The following is a 25,817-nucleotide window of genomic DNA, read 5'->3' as shown; positions in this document are numbered from 1 at the left end:
ATGGTGCAATTAACCACACCAATTAGCTGGTTCCCCAACCGATAGGGAAACAGAGGGCTCCCCCTAGAGGTGAAGTCATATTATTGGGTGGGGAAAATATGAGGGAATCAGAAATTACAAGAAATGTCCATTCCAACAAAGGATTTCATTTCAGTGGTGGTTTCCAACTGGGTGGAATTAGGTAATTAAACTGTAAGGAAATGAAGTAGTTCACTTGTAAATGGCTTTTTGAGGACTGAGGGCAGATTGTGTTCTGCACTTAAGATTTGTTAGCAAATGCTGCCGACAGCGTGGCTGGTAGCTGTGTGCACGTCTCGGTTGAGTTTGGAGCCTGTAGAAACACTTGTGCCTACATACTCAAGCCTGTACACCTGTCCACACACCTGTCCTATCCACCATTGTCCATCTGTACCCACACACACACACACACAAATGCCAGCCCACAGTGTGTGTGTGTGTGTGTGTGTGTGTGTGTGTGTGTGTGTGTGTGTGTGTGTGTGTGTGTGTGTGTGTGTGCTCGCAGAGGAGAACTAATATCAGGCGGCCTACCACTGTTCCGTGCCTCCCCTTCCCCCACCCCAGCCCCTCCATGGCTGAACTCAACAGATTAAACTATGCAATATCACCCTTACCAATTCACCCCTCCTCCTCCTCCTCATGCCCCTCCACCCTCACCATCCCCAATTCAATTTCTTTTCCACTCTCCTCCTCTCTCTCTCTCTCTCTCTCAGTCGAATGATTTGTCTTTTTCTCTCTCTCTCTCTCTTCTTTCTGTGTGTGCATGTGCACTTGTTCACAGCAACACATTTTTCTGTTCTTCTGAAGACTGCAAGGCTGCAGTAGTAGGAATATATAGATATTTGTATGTGTATATAGTATATCTAGGCTGGGCTACTGAAATATGTGTGGATGGCTGCCCGTGAACACACACTAGCAGATATTGCATGCATATTGATGAAGTATTGTAGAGAGATGTGGTCTGGCAAACGCAGATCAAGAGTAAAAAAAAATTGGGTTGAAGAGTGAGACACATACATTTGGAGTGCATGCACTAATGCAGTCCTACTCCTGTATGCAGGTTAATGAAAACGTGTGTGTGTGTGTGTGTGTGTGTGTGTGTGTGTGTGTGTGTGTGTGTGTGTGTGTGTGTGTGTGTGTGTGTGACTGAGAGCGTGCACGCCAGTCAGAAAAAGACAAAGAGGCCGCACATTCAGTTTGACAGTGACAGACAGACAGATGGACAGACAGGAGTGTGGCTGTGTCTGTGCAGGAGCGGACGTCTGCCACGCTACCAGCTGGAAAGCGTCAGTTTCCTCGAATGGCTGTCACAGCACTGGGTATGGCCATGTGTGTATGTGCACGAGTGTTTGTGTGTGTGTCTGCAACTGACTGTTTGCATATTTGAACATGACGAGAGATCTGACGGAGGGAGGCAGAAACAGGCAGGGCCGTGCAACAGATCGTGTCGTTTCTGTCAGCGCTTTGTGTTACCTGCTGCATGCGATTTTAATGAAGAGTTGTGCGTCTGCCTGCTTGTCCGCTGGGTGTGGTTCTCCGAGAAACCCTCTAAATCTGTGAATCACAGGCCCACCATGTCCATGTGTCTGTTCACGATTGCCGCTTGCGTTTGTTTGTCTCTACATATGCGTGCGGCTATCGCTCGTGCGTGCCTGTTTATGCGCGCTGATTGTTTGTGTTTGCGTGCGCATACATCCCCGCGCGTGGGTGGGTGTATATAGCCTATAACTGGCTGCAGTGTGCATTGAGGGCAGTACATCAGGGTAAGGCAATCTGCCTGTGAACAGCTCCTTCAGGTGAGATTTATCACCACTGCACTTGGCCTCTTATTAAGGCGATGGATTCCCTACCTCTGTATCTGGGTGCGCACGTGTGTCTGCATGTGTGGCTACGTGTGTGTGTTTATTAGTGGCCCCCAGCCCACCCCACCAAACCTACAGACCCCCACTTCCCCACACCACTGTGCATCCTTATTAAAGTGCTGCAGAGGAAAGCAGGCACTGGGGTTTTTTGTTGACTCCTCCCTCAACAACTCCTGATAGGGAACCAGTGGACGCGCACAGACACTGGGAATAATATAAATGGGGACTGACAAGAGAGAAGAAATAATGTTGAGGAGACTAGAGGCTTAATATATTCTGTTCCTTTCCTACCACGCCTTTAGTTTGGACTTCAAGTTCCAACCAAACAGAACTACAAATTCCAAATTCCCTAGCTGGAAATCACGCAAAGTCCCAAAGCAGTGCAGCTGACTGACAGTCAGTTAGGTAGCACTGGAGAAATAGGTCATAGAGCTAAAAATACTTATCTATGTCTCTCTCTTTCTCGCTCTCTCTCTCACACACACTGTGTGTGTGTTTCTCTCTCTCCTGTCTTCATAAAAAAAGTAAAACAGATAGAAAGTCTAAATAAGGGGATGATGAAAGGAATAAGTCGGAAAAAGAAATACCCTTAAAAACATCAGACCTCAGGCTTACTCCCATACGGGTGAAGAAAAAAACTGAGAGTAAGAGAGGAAATGAGAGAGTGCAACAGTGTGTGCGTGTTTGTGTGCCTTCCTGTCTACCTCCGTACACACGCGCGATGCCACACAAATGAGCGAGTGAGGGAATGAAAGGGAGAGATTGAAAGGAGAGGGAAAGATCTAGAAATGGATGCTCAGGCTGTGGCTTCAGCCATCACGCGGGGCTGTTTGCACACAGAGCCGGTTATTACACGGAACTCATTTAGCTCAGTCAGGCAGGGCAGAAATAATATCATATAGGGCCCTGCCACCACGACTGCTGCCAGTGCCACAGCGCGCAACTATCTACATCTCCCTCTCTAACCAGCACGGGGAAGTAATATCGTGGAAATGCACACGCCATCCACTGTCATTTTGATCAGTTCTGCCACCTGTGCCTTTAAGTGATTGCTGCAAAGTCTGAAATTTCATTTAATTGCGCTCTCCTCCCGAAAGACTTTCATCTGCAGAGGATTTTAAAGATGACTTATAAGCAGACATCCAGAAGCCCAAATATTCAGGGTGTCTTTTGTAAACACCATAACTCTTATGAAACATTATATAATGTGGTGACAGTATACTAAAAGCCCTTTCTTGGCAGTGGATGGCCCAAATATACAGTAGATACATCTTAAGGAACTCTTAGCTGTAAGCTATATAACGGAGTTTCGAGGGATCTGAGAGAATGCGTAGGAATTTCTCATCGATGTAGTTTATTAAAAGAGTGGCCATGCCTTGATTCACAATGTAAAGAAGAGTGGTGGGAGGGGAGAGGGCTCAGATGGTTTGAGGCCAAAAAGAAGGAAAATGGACAACAAAAAGAGAGAGAGGGAGCGAGAGAAAGGAGATGGCTGAATAAAAACGAGAGATGGCAAAACTAGTGATGGATGGGGAAAGCGGCGAAGAAGGAGGGAGGCATATAGTGGAAGAGAGGGCAGCAGGGTGATGGGAGGACAGAGAGGAAGTAAAAGGGAGGGAGAAAGAGAGATTATAAACGAGTCTAATCCAGCAGAGAGAGAGAGAGAGAGTGATAGACAGGGAGAAGGGCTGGTAGGGAAATGCCCAGCAGATTGAATGGAGCTCGGTGTTCTCCTCCCCTCATTTGCTGTTGCACATCAACCCTCCACCATACCTCCACTCACGTAGACTGGCTGTCACAGTGTCCCGCTCACACTCAGCTGGACAGTGGGGACCAGCAGCTTCCCAAAGATTTATATACACTGAATTAAAGCTAATTCGCCGCAGAGATCCAGCAAGGTCTGGGGACATTCATGGGCACAACAGGCATCGTCTCCAGGCGCGCAGGGCTCAGCCACCCTATTAGGGCTGACTTTGAACCCAATTTTGCTGGTTGTTTGGCCCATTTTACTGGATGGGCCCCTAATTTGTAAGCCTCTAATAGCAAGTTTGTTTGTAGACATGCTAATTACAAGGGCTTGTTTAAAAGCCCATTGCAGAGCGGTAACTGGAACACAGTTAAACCCACACTGCGTAATGATGGCATTTATGCAGTTGGTGAGATATTAAAGGCCGCTTTGATTGCTGTGGCCTTGTGTAATAAATAAATAAATACATCCAGCTTTGTCCTCTTCTCACGTGCTTTAAGGGAATCCAGCATCCCTGCAGGGTTGATACTGGCTAACAATATGGAGGTTCTGGTCTAACTTGAAGCACTTAAAAATAAATCAGTGTAAGTCCACTCAAAATTGGGCTGTAGTTCATTAGTCACTCTTTCTAACCACTTACTTTGCTGTCTTTTGTACACTCCCCCCACCCCTCATTCTATTCTCCTCCTTGTACCAAAACCCTGTGTTCTCTGTTTGTGTGTCTTGGTGTGTACTCCATGCAAATGAGTCAATTTAATCCCCTGACATGGTGCCACTGAGGGCCTCTGGGAACAATCTGGACACACTTTTTCTTTGCTTGGATCCTGTGGAGGAGAGAAGAGGAGCCTTCATCCTTTTCCACCCATCCATTCTCGTCCCGTCATCGGCATTGCCACATACCTGCCCTTTAGAGCATATATAAACCAAAAATAAATGATTCATCTCCTGCGTGTTTGCGTTATATCTGTGGTCCCTGCGTTGCGTTGTAGTTCAAGTACTTTGAACCAAAACACCCCCAAAATACCATCACAGTCAATCAGGGCTTGCTGACCAATCAGCACCGTTACAAATCCAGTTCCCTCTCTCCTGTGAGGAGCTTTTCACAGCAGGCACGTACAGGGCAGTCGTTCATGGAAATGCGCGAAATGTCGCCTCTCGGAGAAGCTGACAGACAGACACTATATCCCATCTCCCTGCTCAGGTAAAAACCTGCACAGCATCCGATGTGCCTCCCCCCCTCCCTCCTTCCTTTGGCACATAGGTCTTGTGACTTTTCTTTGTTTCAAACTGCCTGAGCTGGAGCGTTTGTATGCTCAAACACTCCAAGGTACTCGAGCTATTGTTTTTTGTTTTTTTGGCTGAACGTGCGTACCCGCTGACAGACGCACATCAGCCACCTTTTTGGCCGGGAGCTGAGGCGGGCAGCAGGCGTCTGCATTCCGCTGAAACCAGTCTCAGAACAAAAAACAAAAAAACAAAAAAAAGACATTCCACTCCCACCACCCCCACCACCCAAAAAAAAACTGCACAAAGGGGATCATCGCGGAAGAAACTTTACGGGGAAACCCGCCGCTTTAACGTCTGTCAGTGGAGATAAATGTCCGCTGTGATGTAGCTGCACTAAATGTAAAGCGCCGGGCTTTGGGTTGGATTCCAGGCTTTATTTTAAGCGCCGAAGATGAAAGCAAGTCTTCGAGGAGCGTTATTTACCTCGCACTATACGTTTCCAAGAGGTCCGGCGGTAAAGGTAACGCTGCAGCCTAAAAACCCGGGAACGGAGCACTTCGTTCAGTCTACTTGTTTACCTCCTCTCAGCCCCCCTTCAACAAAATATACACACAGGTACTGTAAAGCCATCTAAACCATCCCCCTTCCTCCCGGACAGCCTTGCCACTCCAGCCCGGCTTTGGCCGTGATCTTGGCTGGCTACACTGGCAAGGGACATACCGGGTCACCCAAATCTACCTCCAGCATTCCTCCATATCTCTGCACACACGCTGCTGTCGGCTCAGAGAAATGATTATATGAATTGCATCGGAGCGCGCAATAATCCCCCCACCACTCATGCCCGAAAAAACCTCCCAGAAACCTCCATCAGCTTTAAATCTAACTTTTCTCCGGGGCTGATTCGCCTCTCCTGACGTTATCTCATTCTCCGCTGTATGCACTGCATGCATATAGACGCGTTGGTAATCATGCTGGGGAAATATGTGGGAAATTGAGGGGCTTAAATTGACAGTGACAGCATGCACAATGACCGAAAAAAGCGCAAACACTCAGGAAACGTGTTGTACTTACGATTTGAGGGGGTTCTGTACCGCTGTGGCCATTTTGATATAGTATGATAGAATGCAACACTGCAGAGCCCGGTATTGTACATGTAATGTAGCAGCTATTTCAATTTCATTCATTCTCTGGGGCTGCGGCTGGAGCGGCCAGCCAATGGGAGGCGGGAGCGCTCTGTGACAGCTTTGGGGAAGTGTAGTTTTTATGCATGTCAACATGAGACGCGCCGAGGAGCACAGTACTACAAGTTCCAGCGGGGGTAGCGGTTTAAGTGGACCACGGTCCCGCCTCGGACTTGTTAGGGCAATGCCCCCCATACCCCCCATCCGAATTTATAGAAAAGAAAGAAGAAGAAGAAAATCCACCACAGTTATGTTGAGGTTGGGTTGCAGGACTTTCTGTCAGTCTCTCCTATAAGCATCGTTCCCTTGTCTGGGTGATGATGATGACTCTGGCTCTTATAGCAGCTAAACACTAAATTGTGTTTGTTTACAGAGGTATGATTGTGGATATGGGTGCAAATTTGGGTCAGATATCATATTAAATGCACTGTAAAGGGAATAACTGGATACTCGAGTAGCAAAAAGCACAAACTGCATACAAAGATGTTTACCTGTTTTGTTAAGGAAACTGAGGACAGGTCTGTATAGTCATTTGTTGAAAATCAAGAGAAGTTGTTTCTGCGTAATCTTAGCGGCTTCATGGCCTCATGGATGTTAGATAGCCCTGCAATGAGAAGCTTTAATTATTCATTAATCAGGGGTGATGGGTTGGGAGTAGGCCTATAATTGATTCTTTCAGACATTTGTCTCTCATAGTTGAGCCCGGAGAAAGGCCGGGACCCTCTCTAAATCCTTAACCACGCCATCCTTTATTGCATCCTTCCCCCTCTCGCTCGTTTTCTTGCCCTTACTACATCTTTTGCTGGATCTGTCCCAGGTGGCGATTTTATTTGACTCAGGCTAGAGACAAGGGTGTTAAAGCGACTATGCCAAAGCCTGGGCTGGCATTTTCCACTCCCTAGACATTGGAAGGAAGGGAGGGAGGAGATGAGGGAGGAAGGAAGGAAGGAAGGACTCAGAGCCGTTAGAGCAGCAATGCTGGAATTTCTTTCTCCATGTCATGTTAGCAGCAGTGGCGCCGCTCTGAAGCCAGTGACATGTGATATTTATAGATCTGTGCTAACAAATATTTAATGAACATTAGCAAGCAGCTCTAGCATGGAAGCACCGCTCCGATAAAATACTCTCTGTCAGTTAAGGAAACTTTGATTTTGTGCGTTATTCTTTAGTTGTGAAGAATAATAAATGTGTTATTTTGTATTAACGTAGCAAGAAATGTTAGATGAACGTTATTTGTGTTTGGTTCACATCATTAATCCTAAATAAGAAAAAAATATAATAATAATATATATTAGGGGCCACAAAAGACCGGTCACATGGGTCCACTCGGTTTTATTTTATGCTTTCTCATTCCCTGATGAAGGAAGTTTGTTGAATGGCATGTGAGGTGCTGTATTGCGGCTGACCACACGGTGGTGCTCATGTTTAGACCAAAGTCAAACAAGCGCGTCTTACGTTGCTGCCCTGCGTGGCCCCATCTGGCTCCTCCTACAGTCCACGCGCTGTTGTTGTGATTGATCGACAGGTAGGCGTCATGTTAAACTTTCGCTTTGCTCTTTGGTGCTGCTGCCACAAATGCGTTTCAATTAAGTGAACAACGATGTCCGATATACTGATGAAAGAAATGGATAGTTTGTCGATCAGTCCATTGAAGCCAGAGGACTGTCCCAACGGCGGCGGCCGGAGCTTCCTGCTCGTGGACGAGCAAGAAAACCTGCAGGTAAAGTTAGCTAACATCAGCTGAGCTAACGGCGGCTAACAGTTAGCCGCTAGGCTAGAAAGGGGAAGACTCCTGTTACGGAAGGCCCTTAACTATCTTTTGTCACGAAAAGAAAAAAATGTTGGATGAGCCAAATCTGCTTTCAGCGCTAAATCGATCTTTTTGTCTTGAAGCTAATAAAGCAAGTTTGTTGAGGCTTTAGCTACTTCACGACGCTTTGCTAATGCGACGTTAAACAGCGTGTTTGGATGTTCGTCGTGTTTAGCCTCTTGTCTTTTTAGCCTTTGTCTGTATACAGCCCGTGGCTTTAACGTGTGGATGGTGTCTTGCTTATAATACTGTGAAAAAACATTAAATTTAAGTTGTAAATAAGAGCAGCACAACAGCAGACAGGGTTGCTATTAGGAAAGTCCCTGGTGAGTCATACAGCACAGTTGACCCACATGGAAGGCACCCTCACAGTGTTACAAAGTACAAGAGATAATGTTTTCTTGTGTACTTAAGGTAATCTGTATGAACAACCAGCGTTAAGATTGAAGTGACTAATCCCCCGCAGTTCTTTTTTTGTTTTGTTTTTGGTTTCTTTGTTTAAAATAAATAATACCGTTCATAAAGAATCAGTAAAAGTAATTTGCCCAATTGTATCACGGTGCCACAAAATAGCTCATCTCTGTAACCAGCCTGTCTCTTGGCGCTCTTTCTCCTCTTATCCTATAGGTCCGGGATGAGGCAGAGTTCGTGGAGCGACTTGGCTGTGCCGACGTAGCGGGAGTCAAGGTCCTCTCCATCTTTGGAAACACCGGTGATGGCAAGTCCCACACGCTTAACCACGTCCTGTTTGATGGCGAGACTGTTTTCTACACCTCCAAGTCCCCCAGCTCCTGTACTGTGGGAGTTTGGGCTGCTTACAACCCCACTCTCAGCCTCATTGCGCTGGATACAGAGGGCCTCTTGGGAGCCGCAGCCAATCAGAACCAGAGAATGCGGCTGCTGCTGAAGGTAAATTTAGCGGTTGCTGCTTGGTTTGGGTGGAATAATTGGAGGAGTCTGTGATTTTGTGTGCTGACTTCTAGTATTGTCTTCTTTGCTTGTTCTGCTGAGGTAATGGTCACATCCTAATCATGTAAACAGAACAGTGAAACTCACTTTATTTCTCATTTCCAATGTTTTCATGATATAAGCAAGTCATCTTATTTCCAGATACATTTTTATTTCAATTTCAGGTGCTGGCAGTGTCGGATATAGTGGTGTATCGCACACGGGCAGAGCGTCTTCACAATGACATGTTCCAGTTCCTGAGTAGTGCCTCAGGGGCATACCTGAAGCATTTCACCCCAGAGCTAAGGGCCCTGTCCACCCGCTGTGGTCTGGATGTACCCCTGTCCTCTTTGGGGCCTGCAGTCATCATCTTCCAGGAAACAACACACACGCAACTCCTGGGCCAAGGTACTTCCAAGCAGAACTTTAGGATAATTATTTCCCTTGGTTGTAATTTCCTGTGTCACAGATTTCAATGTTATTGTCTTTCCTTCCTGTTGTAGACTCAAAGATGGCCGGCTATGCAGACACACTCCTCCAGAAGCGTTTTCATGACCTGGGTTTGGGGACAGAGGCCTTCAGCTCAGTGCAGTACGTAGGCACTCAGACGATCACACCGCCCACAGACTATAGCGGGCTGCTAGAGGCCATCAAGCAGCAAGTGAAGAACACTCATACACGGTCCCCCCGCCAGCCTGGGATAGTGTTTCATGCACTAGAAGTAAGTGAAGAAGCACCATATTAGAGGCCTTTTAAGAAAAAGCATATGATTCTTTTTAATCCTTCCTTTGTGTCTCCTCAGCCTTTTTTCAGCTCCCATCTAGTTCTCTGTCTTCTAATCCCTTCTGTTTTTGTTTCAACAAGGCTCTGAGTGAGCGTTTCTGTGGAGAACTATCAGATGAAAAGATGACACTGTACTCCTTCTTCCCAGATGAATACTTCACCTGCTCAGCTCTCTGTCTCAGCTGCAAGTAAGTCAGTAACGCTGTCTACACACAAGAGCTAGAACTGGTCCTTAAAATTTGAACGTATGGTTAGTCGAACCTCGGATACAGGAGGAACAATGCGGTTTTCGTCCTGGTCGCGGAACACTGGACCAGCTCTTTATCCTCTCCAGGATACTTGAGGGTGCATGGGAGTTTGCCCAACCAGTCTATATGTGTTTCGTGGACTTGGAGAAGGCATTCGACCGTGTCCCTCGGGGTGTCCTGTGGGAGGTGTTGCGGGAATATGGGGTGTCTGGCCCATTGCTACGGGCCATTCGATCCCTATACAACCGTTGCAAGAGCTTGGTTCGCATTGCCGGCAATAAGTCGGACTCGTTCCCGGTGGGTGATGGGCTCCGCCAGGGCTGCCCTTTGTCTCCGGTTCTGTTCATAATTTTTATGGACAGGATTTCTAGGCGCAGCCAAGTGGCGGAGGGCTTTCGCTTTGGTGGCCTCAGAATCTCATCTCTGATTTTTGCGGATGATGTGGTTCTGTTGGCTTCATCGGGTGAGGGCCTCCAGCTCGCACTGGAACGGTTCGCAGCCGAGTGTGAAGCAGCGGGAATGAGGATCAGCACCTCCAAATCTGAGGCCATGGTTCTCAGCCGGAAAAGGGTGGAGTGCCCACTCCGGGTCGAGGATGAGTTCCTGCCCCAAGTGGAGGAGTTCAAGTATCTCGGGGTCTTGTTCGCGAGTGATGGGAGAAGGGAGCCGGAGATCGACAGACGGATTGGGGCTGCAGCTGCAGTAATGCGGACGTTGCACCGGTCCGTCGTGGTGAAGAGGGAGCTGAGTGTAAAAGCGAAGCTCTCAATTTACCGGTCGATCTACGTCCCTACCCTCACCTATGGCCACGAGCTGTGGGTAGTGACCGAAAGAACGAGATCGTGGATACAAGCGGCAGAAATGAGCTTCCTCCGAAGGGTGGCTGGCCTCTCCCTTAGAGATAGGGTGAGAAGTTCGGCCATCCGGGAGGGGCTCAGAGTAGAGCAGCTGCTGCTCCACATCGAAAGGAGCCAGCTGAGGTGGTTCGGGCATCTGACAAGGATGCCCCCTGGGCGCCTCCTGGGTGAGGTGTTCCAGGCATGTCCCACCAGGAGGAGGCCCCGGGGCAGACCCAGGACACGCTGGAGAGATTATATCTCTCGGCTGGCCTGGGAACGCCTTGGTATTCCCCCGGATAAGCTGGAGGAGGTGGCTGGGGAGAGGGAGGTCTGGGCCTCTTTGCTTAGGCTGCTGCCCCCGCGACCCGGCCCCGGATAAAGCGGATGAAGATGGATGGATGGTCAACCTAAACCTGAAATATTTAGATTGCATAGTTGGGAATGTGTGAGAAGTGTGTATTATTATTGTTGATCTGGAAACTGTACTCATCTCCAGCGCTGGGTGTTTGCAGATTACCTAATCACCTTGGATGGACTGTTATTATAACCACACCTTTCCTGAGTTTTTTCTCATTTAGTTTGATCCAAATAGTTCTAGTTTTCCATCTCAGAACAACAGCCTTTTACTGTCTCTGTGACTGAATCACAGTAGAGAACAGTATTCTTTAAAAATGGGAATCCTCTGCTTTTCTTGTGGATGTTAACTATCTCCTCAGTGGGATGCATAAGTGCTAATTCTTTTTCCATGTTTTGGTTTTGGTGAAGAGAAACCTACTTTGCTTCTTAGCTACTCTTCTTCCTTGTTCTTTCCTAAAACCTGAGAGCAGCGTGTGTGTGAGAAATTATAACACTTGTTCAGAATGAGTGCACTGTAACCATAGGTTTCTTACAAATCCCCCTCTCCTTCACCAACTCTAATATCTGTCATGTCGACTCTCCAGCATTCGCTGTAAAAATGGAATGAACCACCTGAGAGACAGAGTTCCCCACATGGCAGATGGACTCTGCCAGTATGCACACCAGTACAACAACAAGGTCCTCATCTGTAAGGTAAGAACAGAATTTCACTGCTAGTTTTGGTGAACCTGTATGTTGTTGTTGTTTACATCTGTTTTGTGTTGCATGTCCAGAGGTGCTATGAAGCTGGCAGAGAGGTGATTGTTGTGCCCAAAACATCAGCTTCGTCTGATAATCCCTGGTTTGGACTGGCCAAATACGCCTGGTCAGGGTATGGAAACTCACATATACACACTTAGGCGGACGCTCACACTCCTCTTTGCCTTTCAGCCAATAATCTCACTTCCACTGTCTGCTGCCTTGTTCCTCTCGTCCCTCTTTCAGATATGTGTTGGAGTGTGCTAGCTGTGGGGTAATCTACCGCAGCAGACAGTACTGGATGGGAAACCAGGACCCAGAGAGTGGTGTGGTGCGATCAGAGGTCAAGCACGTCTGGGAGGATGTGAGTACTAAAACATGCTTAACTCATGTTTATATTTAATAATGTTTATTTCACAAAAAACATCAAAAGAATTTGTGGAGAGTGTAAAAAATAGCACCTGTTGGTTTTATGTTACATATTTTTAGTCTTTGTAAAATAAGCACGCAGTACTGAAATACTGTTTTGGATTTTTGTTGCCTGTAATTAAAGCAGAGGCAAATTGTTTTAGTGATTGTTGTCCTGACACTCAGTAAGGTACTGTCATATTTTGTCACTGCCCTAGAGAAAAAATATTCTGTAATGGTTAAATTCATTTCTTTAGGCTGTCTCGTTATGGGTTGGGGTGTTATTTAATATATTTACTTTTAGTTCTGCTAATCTAAATAAGTAGCAACTAAACGTTTGAGGTGTGGTGGAGTACACCCTGTGCCATCAGTTTGGATTCATCCCTGCATGCTGCAGGCATTGCTGCTATAGAGAGAGCCTGCAGCTAAGCTTTCTCTGCACACAGACAAAACAGGATGCTCGCATGTTTTGTCAGATGTAAATTTAAGTGAAACACTTGGACTGTTGAGCCATGCTATAACACCATCATTGCCTTCCTCCCTGCAACTGGGAGTTCCCAGTTATTGGCCTCATACGGTAATTCTGATATTAAATGCTAAACTGCAAGAAATTCTGGGGGTTAAGATGATTCACTTCAGCTGATTTGCACTTGTGACTGTAGAAATGATGGTGGAATCACTAATGGGCACTTAATTTGCCCATCATCCTCTTTATCAAGCTTTTAATTGAGATCACACTCTTGTCTTTCTTCAGTCTGACGCTTTTCTAACCAGCCACCAAAATGCTGCCCAGAGGGTCTTGGATGGGATGAACTATGTGATTCAGTCAGTGTCAGAGTACGGTACTGGCCCCACCAAAGCCGTCACTGCCTGGATTACTGACCAGGTGGCACCTCCATACTGGAGACCTAATACAGAGATCACTGTGAGTATGAAGGGCTAACATTTAGAAACACAACATAAGGCACTAGAATAACTATAGCAGTTATAAGTGGTTAAATTTTTGGTCTTCATTGACTTGTGTCTGTCGGTGTGATATCTGCCATCACTGTATCCCCCTCCCTCTTTCCCCTCAGGCCTGTCATGGATGTCAAAAGGAGTTCAAGGAGGCTGAAAGGAAGCATCACTGTCGATCATGTGGGGAGGGTTTCTGCCATCCTTGTTCCAGCCGCAGGATGCCGGTGCCAGAGAGGGGCTGGGGCAACAGTCCTGTCAGGGTGTGTGAGGCCTGCTACCGCCAGGGAGGTCCTCCTGACACCAACAGCCAGGGTAAGACAGAAACAAGCTGTCAGTTAAACTGCTGGACGAGCCTAAACCTAGAGTTACATTAGACAAATGTCTTTCGTCATTGTAGTCGCTAAGCACTCAATTACAGGTGAGCCCACATTTACACTTAATGTTATGTGACACGCACACCTGTGTATACAATGCTGTTAATTTTAATATTAGACGATGATAACCTGAGTAAATTTTTAAAAATGCAGTTTTTATTTGTTATTTTAGTTATTGAAGGACGAAAGTTATCCAGATCTCCATGGTCACTTGTGAAAAAGTAATTGCCTCTAAACCTGATAACTGGTTGTGCCACCCTTGGCATCAAGAACTTTTGTCCCACTCTTCACTGCAGAATTGTTTTAATTCAGCATTGGTGGTTTATTTATGTGACTGTCACTCACATTGTTGCCATTTTTGTCCAGTCTCTTTCTTAATGTTGAGTCATGAACTCCACAATAAGACTCAATGTGAACTCTGACCTTAAGCGAGACAAGTTGACCTGAAGTACTTTAGATGTTGTTCTGGGTCTTTTGTTACCTCCTGCATGACTCATTGATGCGCTCTTGGAGTAATATGGCTGGCTGGCCACATTTGGGAAGGTTCACCACGCTTCCAAGTTTTCTCCATTTGTGGATAATGGCTCTCACCATGGTTCACTGGAGTCTCGAAGCCTTAGAAGTGGATTTGTAACCCTTTTCAGACTGATAGATGTCAGTGAGTTTGTTTCTCGTGTGCTCTTGAGTTTCTTTCGGTTGTGGCATGATGTGCTGCTTTTTGAGATCTTTTAGGCTACTTCACTTTGTCAGACAGGTTCTATTTAAGAGATTTCTTGATTAAACAGGTCTGTCAGTAATCAGGCCTGGGTGTAGCTAGTAAAGTCAAAGTCAGTCTACACAAATATGTGGTTAATTCATGATTTATAAAGATGGGGCAATTACTTTTTTACATAGGGCCAGTTAGGTTTGTATAACCCTTATTAGATGAAATCATGAGTTAAAAACTGCATTTTGTATTTAACCCTCTGGGGTCGACGGACGCACCGGCGCGTCAAAATCACATGACCAATTCAAGACGACACAGCTACAAGATGCAGCGACTCAGAGTCTCCATTTAAACCTGGGTCGAAAGTACGGACTTCAAACTATATACCAGTTTTTGAATTGTGTCGATGGGCCACAGGCAGATTCCAGTGTAAACGCTGTTCCCACATGGAAAACAGGACCTCCTGCTGTCAGACCTGCAGGGTTTAGGCCTGTGGTGTTCTCCTCTGTCTTATACTGAACACAAACTATTTTTTTGGACTGACACAAATAATTAGTGTGCCTTCTTATTTGATGCAGCACACCTGATTGTTCTGTAAATAGATTTAAATGGTTATATAAAAAACGCCCGAGGCCTTGGCTGCATTTTTAAATAGTACCAGATAACTTTGTTGTTTGCAAAACTTGTGCATAATTTTTAGACATGTACAATTTCTATTTGCATTTCAAGTTATGAAAATGATTCGTTAAATATGTTTGTGGGTTTTACAGTAAAAAATATAACTTTTTTTAACTCGGATTTAGAATTTTTTGTCTAAATTTAGATCAATTGTGCTAATATAGTATATAAAAATGAAAAAATAACTCAAATTCCAGTTATTTGAGGTTGTGCTGAAAATAATGATACCAAACAAGGCAAGATAAACAGTTTTTAAAGGTGAAATATAGACCCAGAGGGTTAAGCAGGTTATCTTTGTCTAATAATAAATGTCTGGTCTGAAAGATTTAAGTGTGACAAATATACAAAAAAACAAAAAACACGGTATCACGAGGGGAGCAAATACTGTGTCATGGATTTGCAGCGTGCATACCGAACAGTGAGACTGTGTGTTTTCATGCATTTGATGCTGGTCGTCGCGGCTCCTGACTTGTTGTTATTACTGCTTTTGTGTTTTGATTTCTTTGTCTCTCACACACACCTTGTTTGTTTAGTCTGTAAGGTGGAGCCTCGTGGTCTGATAGCTCGCAGGGTGACGGAGGTGGCACAGTCGACACTGGACATGGTCACCACAGCTGTGGACTACCCTCTCTGTGAGCACTGCTTTTTTCTTTTACCATTACATGGTCTGTTGGTGCTCTGCAGCTTGTTTTATATTGTCTCCTCACCACTCAGATATTTGTTGGTAATTCTAATACCTGGTTTTAGCACAACCACTCCATGAGTGTGTTAGGATAGGCTAATCTACAGGCGTAGGTACATCTGGGACATGATCGGATGGTTGGTTTCAGAGTGATTTTGCATACTGGTGTTTGTCATCCACCAAGAACTGAGTGCATGTCTGTGCAATACCACTAAAATTATATATTATCCACCAGTATCAGTTTAAATTAACGTATAATTAAAGTCAAACTAGTTTGATGAACTGTGATGAAATTCCAGACTGCTAAGCTTCAACATCAGTGCAACAAGAGCCAGTTTACCTGTGACAGTGGCAACAAATTCAGTTAGTCAGTGGATTTTAAGTTAAAGCTGGTACCAAAGTCTCAATAGGCTTCTGATCATAAGCAGAAACACAGCTGCAGATCGAAACAGCGCCTACCTTTTTTCAAACTTTGATTTTATATGTATTTGTAAAGATATGATGTGAAATGTCCCGTTTTTGTCTCAACTCCTTTAATAATAAAAAAATAAAGATCCTTTCAAAAATTCGTGAATCCAGATCAAAAATATAATAACTTCTAAGTTCTGTCAAACTCTACGTGTAGTAAATATTAAATGCATATATTTTTATATCATGCTGCTTTCAGACAGACAAATCCAACCTGTCACATGACCTCATCGGTGGAGGTAATAATAGAACGCTTTGGCACAATTTGGGATTTGCTCGACCTTGCTCTAAAACACAGATGAGTAAAAGCCTCAGACTTGGCACAAGAGTTTATTGTGGAAACTGATGTTTGAGTGGCTGAGTGCTCCTGCAGAGTGAAGGACATAGCGTGAAGTCAGCCTCAATGAACGGTTTCCAGGAAGGAAAAACCAAATATATAGGATGTTGGGCAAAGGGATTAAAATAAATGATTCTGAATCACCAACCTGACCAGCACTGCAATGGTGACCACATAGGTTCTCAGATGATAGCTGGATATATCGTCTGTCCTCTGATGACAGCAGCGGGGTTTGGTGCTTCTAGTGTAGCGAATAGCCTTGTGAATAATGGATAACTGGTATTGGGTGTAAGGCTGGTGGTTATAGTTTGCTAGTCCAGATCAGTTTAAAAAACTAATTAACAGGCAAAAATGTCAGGTTTAGGTTTGTGTTTCAGAAAACGCAGTCCCTCTTTGTCCCTCCACGCAAGCTGTTTACTGGAATACAAGCCTCAACTGTGACTGATCAAGACTACAAACCTAAACCTGAAAGCTTCTTGTACAAGAAAAATAATCTTCTTCTCTAAGAAACACAGAGAGAAACACAGAGAGGGAAGATAGAGTTTTCTTTAGTGGAGCTGAAAGGGGTTTGAATGGGCTGTAATGGAGATGCTGTTAGATGGGTACATATTACATGTTGCCATCTTAGGTGGTGAATGTAACTTTGTTAACACTGGACAAAAAGAAGACTTCCACTTTGAAGTAGTCCCCCCTCCCAACACACACACAATGAACAATGCATTTATGTTCTAAGACAATAAAAAATAAAAAGCCAATCTCCGATTTAAAATCTTAAACTCACTCTTCTCTGTTTGCCCGTCCGCTTCAGGTTTCGTGAAGGACGTGGCTCGGCCAGACTACTGGGTGCCAGACCAGGACATCACCAAGTGCAACCAGTGCTCCAAACCTTTCACTCCAGCCATGTCGAAGCACCACTGCAGGGCCTGTGGGCAGGGCGTTTGCGGGCCCTGCTCCACACACAACAAGCCCGTGCCCTCTCGAGGTTGGGACCACCCGGTCAGAGTGTGTGACAGCTGTCACGCCCGCACAGACAGCCTGTGACCTTTTCCACCAGGCAAACTTCTCAAAGTGCTCTCAGTTTTTCTCAGATGGGCTACAAAACACTGTGAATCTTGGCACTGCTGCTCCTTGGAAACCAGGAAGGGGACTAAATGGCAGGTCTGGAATCAGCCTTTGTTTTATGTGAAACGGGAGCTGCTCAGATATGTAGAAGGATGACCATCTGGATTCCACCGCTCAGCCGGGATTTGCTTTCGGTCTCTTTTGCCTTCTTGAGCGACTGATTTCCTGTCAGCCGTGAGATGATTGACAGCATCTACTGACCAATCGAAATGCTTTAACTGGAGAAATGGGAAGCTGGACATGTGTTTTGAACTGACTGCTTTTAAGAATGAAGACTTTCATCTCGACCAGTTATCATTATAACAGCAGAGCTTGAACTCTTAACTGCACTCGAGGGTGGTCTTCCATGCTCATTAATTTCTCTTTGCACAGGCCAGCACCATGGTTCTCAGTTTGAATATGCTCTTAGTTAAATATGACAGGAGGACGAGTAAAAGGGACGTACTGGGAATAGTGGGAGATTTTAAAAGTTTGAATGGTCTTTTAAAACGTAGCCACTCACTGCAACCACTTACACGGTGACAAGTCCTGGTTAAGGAGTATGTATAATCATGATAGTGGGGGGGGGGATGCTCCTACAGTACTCAGGGCAGAATGCAATGCAAATTGGAGAAACACAAACTGCAGCAGTGTGTGCCTTCATGGGAATCTTAACACCCACTTATTTAACCTCTTGGGTTTGCTTTTGGAGATTTCTCTGTACGTTCAAATTCTGAGCTCATTTGTGCCTAATTATAGAGCCACGATTATAGCCTCCATCCTCTCGTGAAGTTGTATCTGCAGTATAAAATATGTAGCTGTTGTCATGTTAGACATTCCATTATATAGAAGTACCTGTGTACTAATGTAGATTTGCCTTTCTGGGGTTTTATAAGAAGTGAAGCACTGATGTTTCCAGGTAGCTCTCTCAAGCCCTTTTCAGACATCGCTGCTCTCATCAATCTATCAGAGTGACGGCGTTCTGTCGCTCAGTCATAGTCATCTCAAAGGCTTCAATCAAAAATGCCAACAATAATGACTGGAAGAGCAACACATGATTTTTTTAATTTCTTTTTTGTGCAACAGGAGTTGTCAACATAGGTACTTTAAAGCATTAGGTTCTATCTGGCAGTGTCACTAAGAGCAGTGTGTGTGTTTGTTTGTGTGTGTGAGAGAGAGCTGAGCTTACCCCTCCAGCACAGGCTCGGAGAGTAAGATCTCCTTTCTGGTTTAAATTTTCTTAAAAGAAACTACGATTAAATGACGTTATGTGCAGGTTATTTCTGGTCAGGGAATTCTCTAATGAGGGGAGTGGCTCACTGAGCAGCAGACATCATCAGCTGTCTTGTGTGCATGTCCGTAGTTGTAACTCGGTGCATTTAGACTCATTTCTTGGTCTGAAATACCAAGACTGCTGCTGTTTCCGATGAATTGATGGGAGTTGGTGTCTTTGAAGGGCTTTAAAACAAAGAACACACCTGATAGAGTTGCTCTCATGGTGAATGACATGCAAATGATATAAACACTGATGGAAGAAAAACGACATTTTCTCTCTCGAGAGACGTTTTCTGTGTATCATACTGGACTCTTTAGTGCTTTATCCCAGTTTTCAAAATAACCACTTATCAAATTTTCTGTTAAATCTAGCTACTGACAATCTCAGTTTTTGATGAGGCTCATCCAAATAAATAAATAAAACAAAGGAGAGATTTGTGTCTATAAATATGTGAGCGGGAGTAGCTTGACGGCTGACTTTGTTCTGAATGAGCGCGAGCGCACAAGTTGTGAGGCGACGGCGAGCACTGCAACTGGAACGAGTCGCTCTTCTCTTTGACTATCTCTGGTTTTTCCTCAGATAGCATCAGTAGAGAGCGTGCGATGTGGAGGTGGAAAGCAAAGCGATAACACACAGCAGGCTTTGTCCTTTACTGCAGTCAAGTAGAAGTAATCTGCATCCATTCATCTCCATCTTTAACTCCGCTGGCTTTAAAACCGTCATCCCATCCAAACCGACTATAGCGTTGCGTTTCCCCATTTTCATCAGTTCAGGGTGACATTTTGGCTCGATCAGCATTGTGTTCTCACCGCCTGTAATTAGTTGTTTGTTTTATTCCTGTTCTGCCAGTATTCACAAAACGTTTTATGAGTAGTGTTGTTTGTGAGCCAGCTGCTGCTGGAGTCAATCCATCTCCTGTTTTTGTGTAGGGAAAAAAAAAGCTTCATATCGCTAATGAGTGTGGTTCGATTTGGCTCCGCGGTTTAACAGCTCTCTCCTCACAGTAGCAGTAAATTTCTTTGTAGTACACACCGAGTCAGACAAATTGAAATTTTATCTGTCTTCTGTTTGGTAAAATAAGATTATATTCTGTTTTTCCATTTCCATTTAAGATCTCTTTGTAGTTGGGCTTATGGGTCACACACTGCCCACATGAGCTCATCGTGTGTGTGTGTGTGTTTTGTCTGTTTAAAATCTACTCTCCTCTATTTTGCTCTTATTGATAAGCCTCTGTCCTCAGAGGTATTCTCAGCTTGCTGCTGCTGTGCTTGGCTCTTTTTTTCCCTCCGTGTTCCTTATTGTGAGCCTGGTCGATGCAGCAGTGCAGATTAGATCTTGGCTGCATTCTTTGGTTGTTCATCTTTTTTTCTTTGTGTTCGTCTCTCTTTGGAGGATAATTAGTCTACCCTGAAAATCCTAGATAATTCTGTTTATAGAGTGGCAGGTGACCTTTCCACCCAAACTCTAAACGTGTTAATGTGACAGAAGCAGAGGCTGGGATGTCTGTACAGTCTGTCTCGTTACATAAAGAGTTGCCATTTCTGTAGTTATCGTGCAGAAGTTCTGTGCGAGGAGGTAAAAGTGATAAAGTCTAATATTTGAATCCATATAATGAATGCAGTGCATAAAAACAAAACATGCATTTGTGTTCCTCTGAAGTCATCCTGCTGCTGTGATTATCTCCTCCATCATCAGTGCAGGTGAGTCATGCACATCCAGGCCATGAATTGACCTCCTGTCTGTTTCACTGATGAGCTGGAACAGTGTGGATTGTGGACACTTCACACTTACTCTTCTTTTTTATTTGTCAGCACAAAAACATTAATCTTGTACAAGAACGCCTCGTCCCAGATTTAGCTGTTAGCTCATTTCCACCTGCAGTCCCTGGGTGAACAGTCATAACATTAAATGAGCTATAAACTGCAATAACAGAGGTACAAGATACTGATAAATTCATATAATTGAATAAAAACCCTCACGTAATATTAGGTACTCGGAGTATTACATACGATACAAAACGCGTCTTTTCCAAACTTAATTCAAAGCTTTGCTCCAAGTTTGTTGTTTTTTTTTGTTTTGTTTTTTTAAACTAGTGTCTTGTGTTGTCTAGCGTTTCGATTCTTGCTACTGCATCTTTGTTCGCTTTGATACTTTTATCTCTGTTCTCTCCAGAGTGGAAGTGATGTTTTGTTGAGTTCTTCAAAGGACGCGGTCGATTTCTGTGGGTGACCTGTCCTGCGTTGATTTTGAATTCCAATAGTTTCTTTTCAACCTGAAAGCTTTCCACTCTGCTGTACCTGTCCTCATCGCCTCTCCTCTGTTTCTGTTTATTGGCTTTTGTATTCTGGTGTTCATGTTACCTTGGAGTCAACTGCAGTCTCCACAGATGAAATCCAGTCTAAACTAATGGCCCTGCACTGTTGTGTGTGAACAATTCATAGAAAAGGACGCAGCTGGACTAGACTCACTCCTGTTAGTCAGTCAGCAGCTCGCTGTTGTACACATGAAAATGGAGGCAAAGATGTTGCTGTAAAAGACTAAAATACACTTGAATTAATCTTACTGTAAATACACACATATTCCCAAGTAATTTTCTCTCTCTCTCGCTCTCATTCAAGGTCATTTGAAGTTCATTGTCCCTGGTGTTCAATGACACCATCCATACAGTATAGATAGATACAGTAAATCCATGCAGTAGTCCTCATGTCCTTCAAAAACCAATTCCACATTGCACCAGCATGGACACGAGATCTGGAGAGGGATGTCTGTGAATGGATTGTCGATGCCACAGCAAATCAAAGTAAATGACTTTAAAACATGATGGACAAATCTGAGGTATCTGCACAAAATGTGAGTTTTCCGATTTTTGTTTTTTTATTTCTGCCGTTGTGGGTGTGTGTGTATATAGATCATAAGCTCCTTATGGTTTACTTCCCAAGCACACATTTGGTCCTTGGCAAGGCAGTTCTGCTCAAAAACTGACTGGTTCAGTACAAACAGGTTCTGTAGGTGCAAAACACGTGGAAACTTGGGAGAAACACTTTAGTGGTGCTGGTGGTCTCAGCTGAGTGACTGGTTTGCACTACCCCGTGTATTTGTCCTCCAAAGCACTGTGGAAAAATCCAAGAGCACTAAGTCTGAACAAGACACTCTGCTGAAAAAGCCACCAGCCTCTTGAGTTTTTATTCTGTCTCAGTGCCAGGTCCTGGATCAGAGCGTGACTGCTGAAACATGTGATGATGCACTTAAAGTGGGTGTTACATGGTTACTATATATGAGTATCCCGAAGTAGGTTTTGTCACGGGAAGGTATGATTTAAAGATATCGAGACTTTTTAAACACTCAGACGATGACTTTTAAATCCACTGTTGTAAAGCCCAAACGGTTTAGGACCGAATGGCGTGATTGCATAGGCCGTGCAGGTGCGTCCATCTCCCCTGCAGCAGCACCGCAGACCATGCCCCGCCACACCAGTATTTTATGAGCAGATTTCCAGTGAATTTTGCACATTAATTATTAATTATAGCCCAATCCGGTGGAGAGGTGTGGTCTTACTTCTCTCTGTCACCTTTTTATCCCTTTGAAGACGTGAGGCTCCATAAATGTCAAAGAGGTAAGTATTATTTCTTAGTTTCAGTGAATAGATAGAAGAAAATAAACTGCAGAAAACCAAACAGAAGAAAGAAGAAGAGAAATACCAATTCAACATAAACCAGTGACACACTCCGGGCCTGATCAACCCTGGCAGGGCCTCCTTAGATGAGGGTGTCTAGTGATAATGGCCGAAACACCCGATGAATCCAAGGTCCACTACTGACGATGTGTCCCAAACTGCTAAAGTTTCTGGGCTGCCTTTCCTTATAACAGCCATCCCGCTTTCTCCATTTAAAGCAATGCATTATCAGGGATTGTAACATCCAGTAATAATGTGGCACAGTGGGAAATGAGTATTGGTAGTTTCCTTCTCTTCAGATTCAAGGTTCTGTTCTTGTGGATACAGATATTTATCAACCATTGTTAATGATATTTCAGCCAGAACTAAAACAGGTAAAAGAAGGTTTAAATTTCGATTTGCAGCTTTCATTTTTAGGGCCTTGGCTGCTTTTATGAGATCCCCCTGCTCTTCTTTTCAAACATGGAAAACCAGTGGAAGCTTAGCATAGCAACATTGAAACCCACTGCACAGAATAGAGCAGGCAATCAATGACTACAGATTTCATTTAGTCAGAGGACTGCCTGAGAGAAGCAGGTGTGCGGGAGATGGGTTCCAAAGCAGCTTGCAGATGCAGCAATTCTAGGCTGTGTAAAGAAGTTTAAAAAGGACATTTTTCGTGAGTTGGACATTTAGATGCATGGGTGGGCGTTGAGATACTGGTATCAGCTGAATTTTAAGCGTTGGCTTTAAAGGCTGTAAAGACATGCACATACATACTTAATCAAAGACATTACAGAGCTCCAACAGAACTGGCATGAGCAAATCTTGTAGCAGCATGAAATAAGTTGTCGGGCCAATGTTGTAATTCCTCGTGTTTTCACAGGAGGGCGCCAGATGAGCATAAATAATGCGGCTGGAGCTTAGTAAATTTTGTATGAGACCACCTACTGGTAAGTGTCCTGAATGAGTCCCAGCAGGGGATTTTACAATGAAGCTGTCCTATTTGGAAGTTAGAAATGTGCATTTTCTCAGCTAGTGAGTTATTCGTGATTTCAAGAAGCTCAGAACTCGACTCCCACTGCTTCACAAACAGAGCTAGATGCTGTAGGGAGATGGATACATGCTCCTCAGTAGAGTCACATGAGAGTGATTTGATCACTATATTATTTGTTATGTCCCCTGCACCTTCATTGGCCTTGCAGTGGCAGTGCATAGGTCTATGGGCTTCATTGTCTGAATTGTCCACACTTTCTCAGGTATGCCCAGGGAGGCATGCATTGTCATCACTCTTTTACTGCTAGACCTCTCATGACTGCTTATTCTTTTCTACTTTAGCCTCTAAAGGTATTTATTCAGTGAAATAAAAGCCTTTTCCCCCCAAGTTGTAGCATTTTACAAAAACAGAAAAGCTCTGCATGGCAAACTTAGAGCAAATAAAATGATATTCAGGGCTCGTGTTGCATGATATCATTTACACAGAAGACATAAATATCAGAGGATTTACTCATATTGACAATCTGTCACCCAAATGATTAAGCTTGTGACTAAGCACTGAGGAGATGGCTCCATTTTAAAGAGTTGTAAACTCCGTCTGCTATAGGCTTATTAGGTATTGCAGCACACAGGAAAGTCCCCTCTGGTTTACTGGCATAGTAAATAGACGATTTACTTCACTGCTTGGGCGATTTGATGAGAGCAAACAATGGGCGAGAGCTGACTCGCTCTGGTCTTCTCTGGCACCCAGTGCTGATGAGTGACAGCTGCTGGCAGGGGGTGGTAGGAGCCGGCACTCTCTCACTGCCCGTGCTCATTTTGTGTTTGTGCACAGTGAGGCAGCACTCCCCGGTCCAAGGCCTTCTGGTCTGTACCCAGAGGGAAATTCTGCCTGCACAATACTCTTCTTTGTCTCCTTACACATAAATCATCATCTAATTCCAGGATTATTGAATTTTGATCTGTATCGCGCAACAAATTACCCTGTTCAGTTTGAGAATAGCAGGGGAAATACACACAAGAAGGTCAGGAGGACACAGAGACTCATGGATGCACCGAGCTGAGGGCTCTGAGACAAATTCCTACTGGTGATGATGTGCAGAAGCCGGTCAAGCTCTCCTTTGGATCCGTTATCTCAAGAGCTGATTGTTTGAGGCAATACAATTTAAGATCTTATATCGGCGGGCAGGAGGAAGGCTGTTATCAGGAGCCCAAAAGAGAAAGTGGTTAGAGTCTTATTTGATTTTAAACTGAGCTCTGTTAGGAGAGCCAGGCCCCTGCTCTTGCCTTGGTATTTGAAGTTGGCTTAATCCCTGAGGGCTTAATGTGTTTTTGTTGCTTTTTTGTTTTGACAAGTGCATATTACTGCACCCCCTTAGTAGAAGCTTGTCATGGCTTATTTAATATGTACACAAGTACAAAAATGGATCACTGCTTTGCTTTGTTTAAGACCCGTCCTTAATGTATACATTACTATGTCGTGCTGGTGGAGCCAGCTGTGTGCCAAACAGTAGACACAGATGCTGTGCTAATCAATAGGAACCACATCCAATTAATCAATGTAATTACTTCCTTCAAGCTTCAAGGACTGCGAGGTCACACTGCAAACAGTATATCTAATAAATGTGGCCGTATCGCACAAGTGTGCAGAGAATGAGTCCTGGAGTGCGAGAAACACTTGATGAGATTTCTGACGTGCAGGAAATATCAGTATGCACGTGAGCGTGTTTGTGCCTTTTTGTGCGATCAAGTAGCGATAAGAAGGATAAATGAGTGTGTGCATGTAGCATGGATACATTATCCGGTGCAGAGCTGACAGTCCGGCCATGGTCCATTACACAAAAACCATTACCAAGTCTGTGCTTATACAGCTATCGGATGTTGCTATCGCACAGATGCGCGGGTATCACACATACTCAGTCGCATCCTTCCTCACAGGCCCTATTTAATTATATGCACATACACAGTGATGCAAAGGGCTGAAAGAGACAACAGCCTTCCTTTTGTACACATCCACTAAAGGCAGTGAAGCACGAGAGAGAGAGAGAACAAATCTGAAGTGAAACACAATTCACAGAAACGGTCATTCAAACACTGTTACATGATTTGGTTTAATGTAATCTGTTCTGAGTGATCTCACACTGCTGCTAGGTGTGCAACAAATAGGCAGAGAAATGCACACACACACACTTGTCTGACCCACCTTGAGATTCCATTAGGATTATATTGTATTTTCAGCAACCTTAATTTATTTCGGCGCTGTAATGTATACGTATAGGAAGCCTTTTCTGCGGATTCCAGTGGTTTTTCAGATGTTACTGAATCTTTAACTACGTCACCATGGCAACCAAGCATTTCCATCTCCTATGTAGACCAACTTCATTATGCAGCAGCCTACAATGTAACGAGTACGGGTAGGTAGAT

The 25,817-nt window shown here is 44.5% G+C and overlaps 2 protein-coding genes across 2 annotated transcripts in view; one reads left to right on the top strand and one right to left on the bottom strand.

The window, feature by feature from the left end:
• The window catches only part of dpf1 (double PHD fingers 1), a 53,893-nt gene extending 47,741 nt beyond the window's left edge, over window positions 1-6,152 (bottom strand). The window contains exon 1 of the mRNA XM_085479289.1: window positions 5,926-6,152. Within this exon, the coding sequence (XP_085335415.1) occupies window positions 5,926-6,131 (206 nt within the window). The 5' untranslated portion in view covers window positions 6,132-6,152. The remainder of the gene's footprint in view (window positions 1-5,925) is intronic.
• A 1,309-nt stretch (window positions 6,153-7,461) lies between these two features.
• LOC146693431 (zinc finger FYVE domain-containing protein 1) lies at window positions 7,462-21,598 on the top strand. Its single transcript, XM_085479288.1, has 12 exons — window positions 7,462-7,755; window positions 8,473-8,754; window positions 8,979-9,201; window positions 9,297-9,514; window positions 9,658-9,764; window positions 11,605-11,713; window positions 11,794-11,891; window positions 12,005-12,122; window positions 12,921-13,091; window positions 13,243-13,435; window positions 15,415-15,513; window positions 17,177-21,598. The coding sequence occupies exons 1-12, from the start codon at window positions 7,636-7,638 to the stop codon at window positions 17,407-17,409; spliced, it is 1,971 nt and encodes a 656-aa protein (XP_085335414.1). The 5' UTR covers window positions 7,462-7,635; the 3' UTR covers window positions 17,410-21,598.
• The last annotated feature ends 4,219 nt before the right edge of the window (window positions 21,599-25,817 follow it).

This window comes from Copadichromis virginalis, linkage group LG14, assembly GCF_057382275.1.
Source record: "Copadichromis virginalis isolate Kocher_CV1m ecotype Utaka linkage group LG14, C_Virginalis_male_GT1.1, whole genome shotgun sequence".
Lineage (NCBI taxonomy): Eukaryota > Metazoa > Chordata > Actinopteri > Cichliformes > Cichlidae > Copadichromis > Copadichromis virginalis.
This window is presented reverse-complemented; position numbering and strand designations above follow the sequence as displayed.

What these genes read in the sequence shown, in the direction of transcription:
- LOC146693431 (XM_085479288.1), top strand. Translation starts at nt 7,636, where the DNA reads ATGTCCGATATACTGATGAAAGAAATGGATAGTTTGTCGATCAGTCCA. An exon ending in ACGAGCAAGAAAACCTGCAG is followed by an intron (nt 7,756 to 8,472) that starts GTAAAGTTAGCT and finishes CTTATCCTATAG; the next exon opens with GTCCGGGATGAGGCAGAGTT. An exon ending in CACGCAACTCCTGGGCCAAG is followed by an intron (nt 9,202 to 9,296) that starts GTACTTCCAAGC and finishes TTCCTGTTGTAG; the next exon opens with ACTCAAAGATGGCCGGCTAT.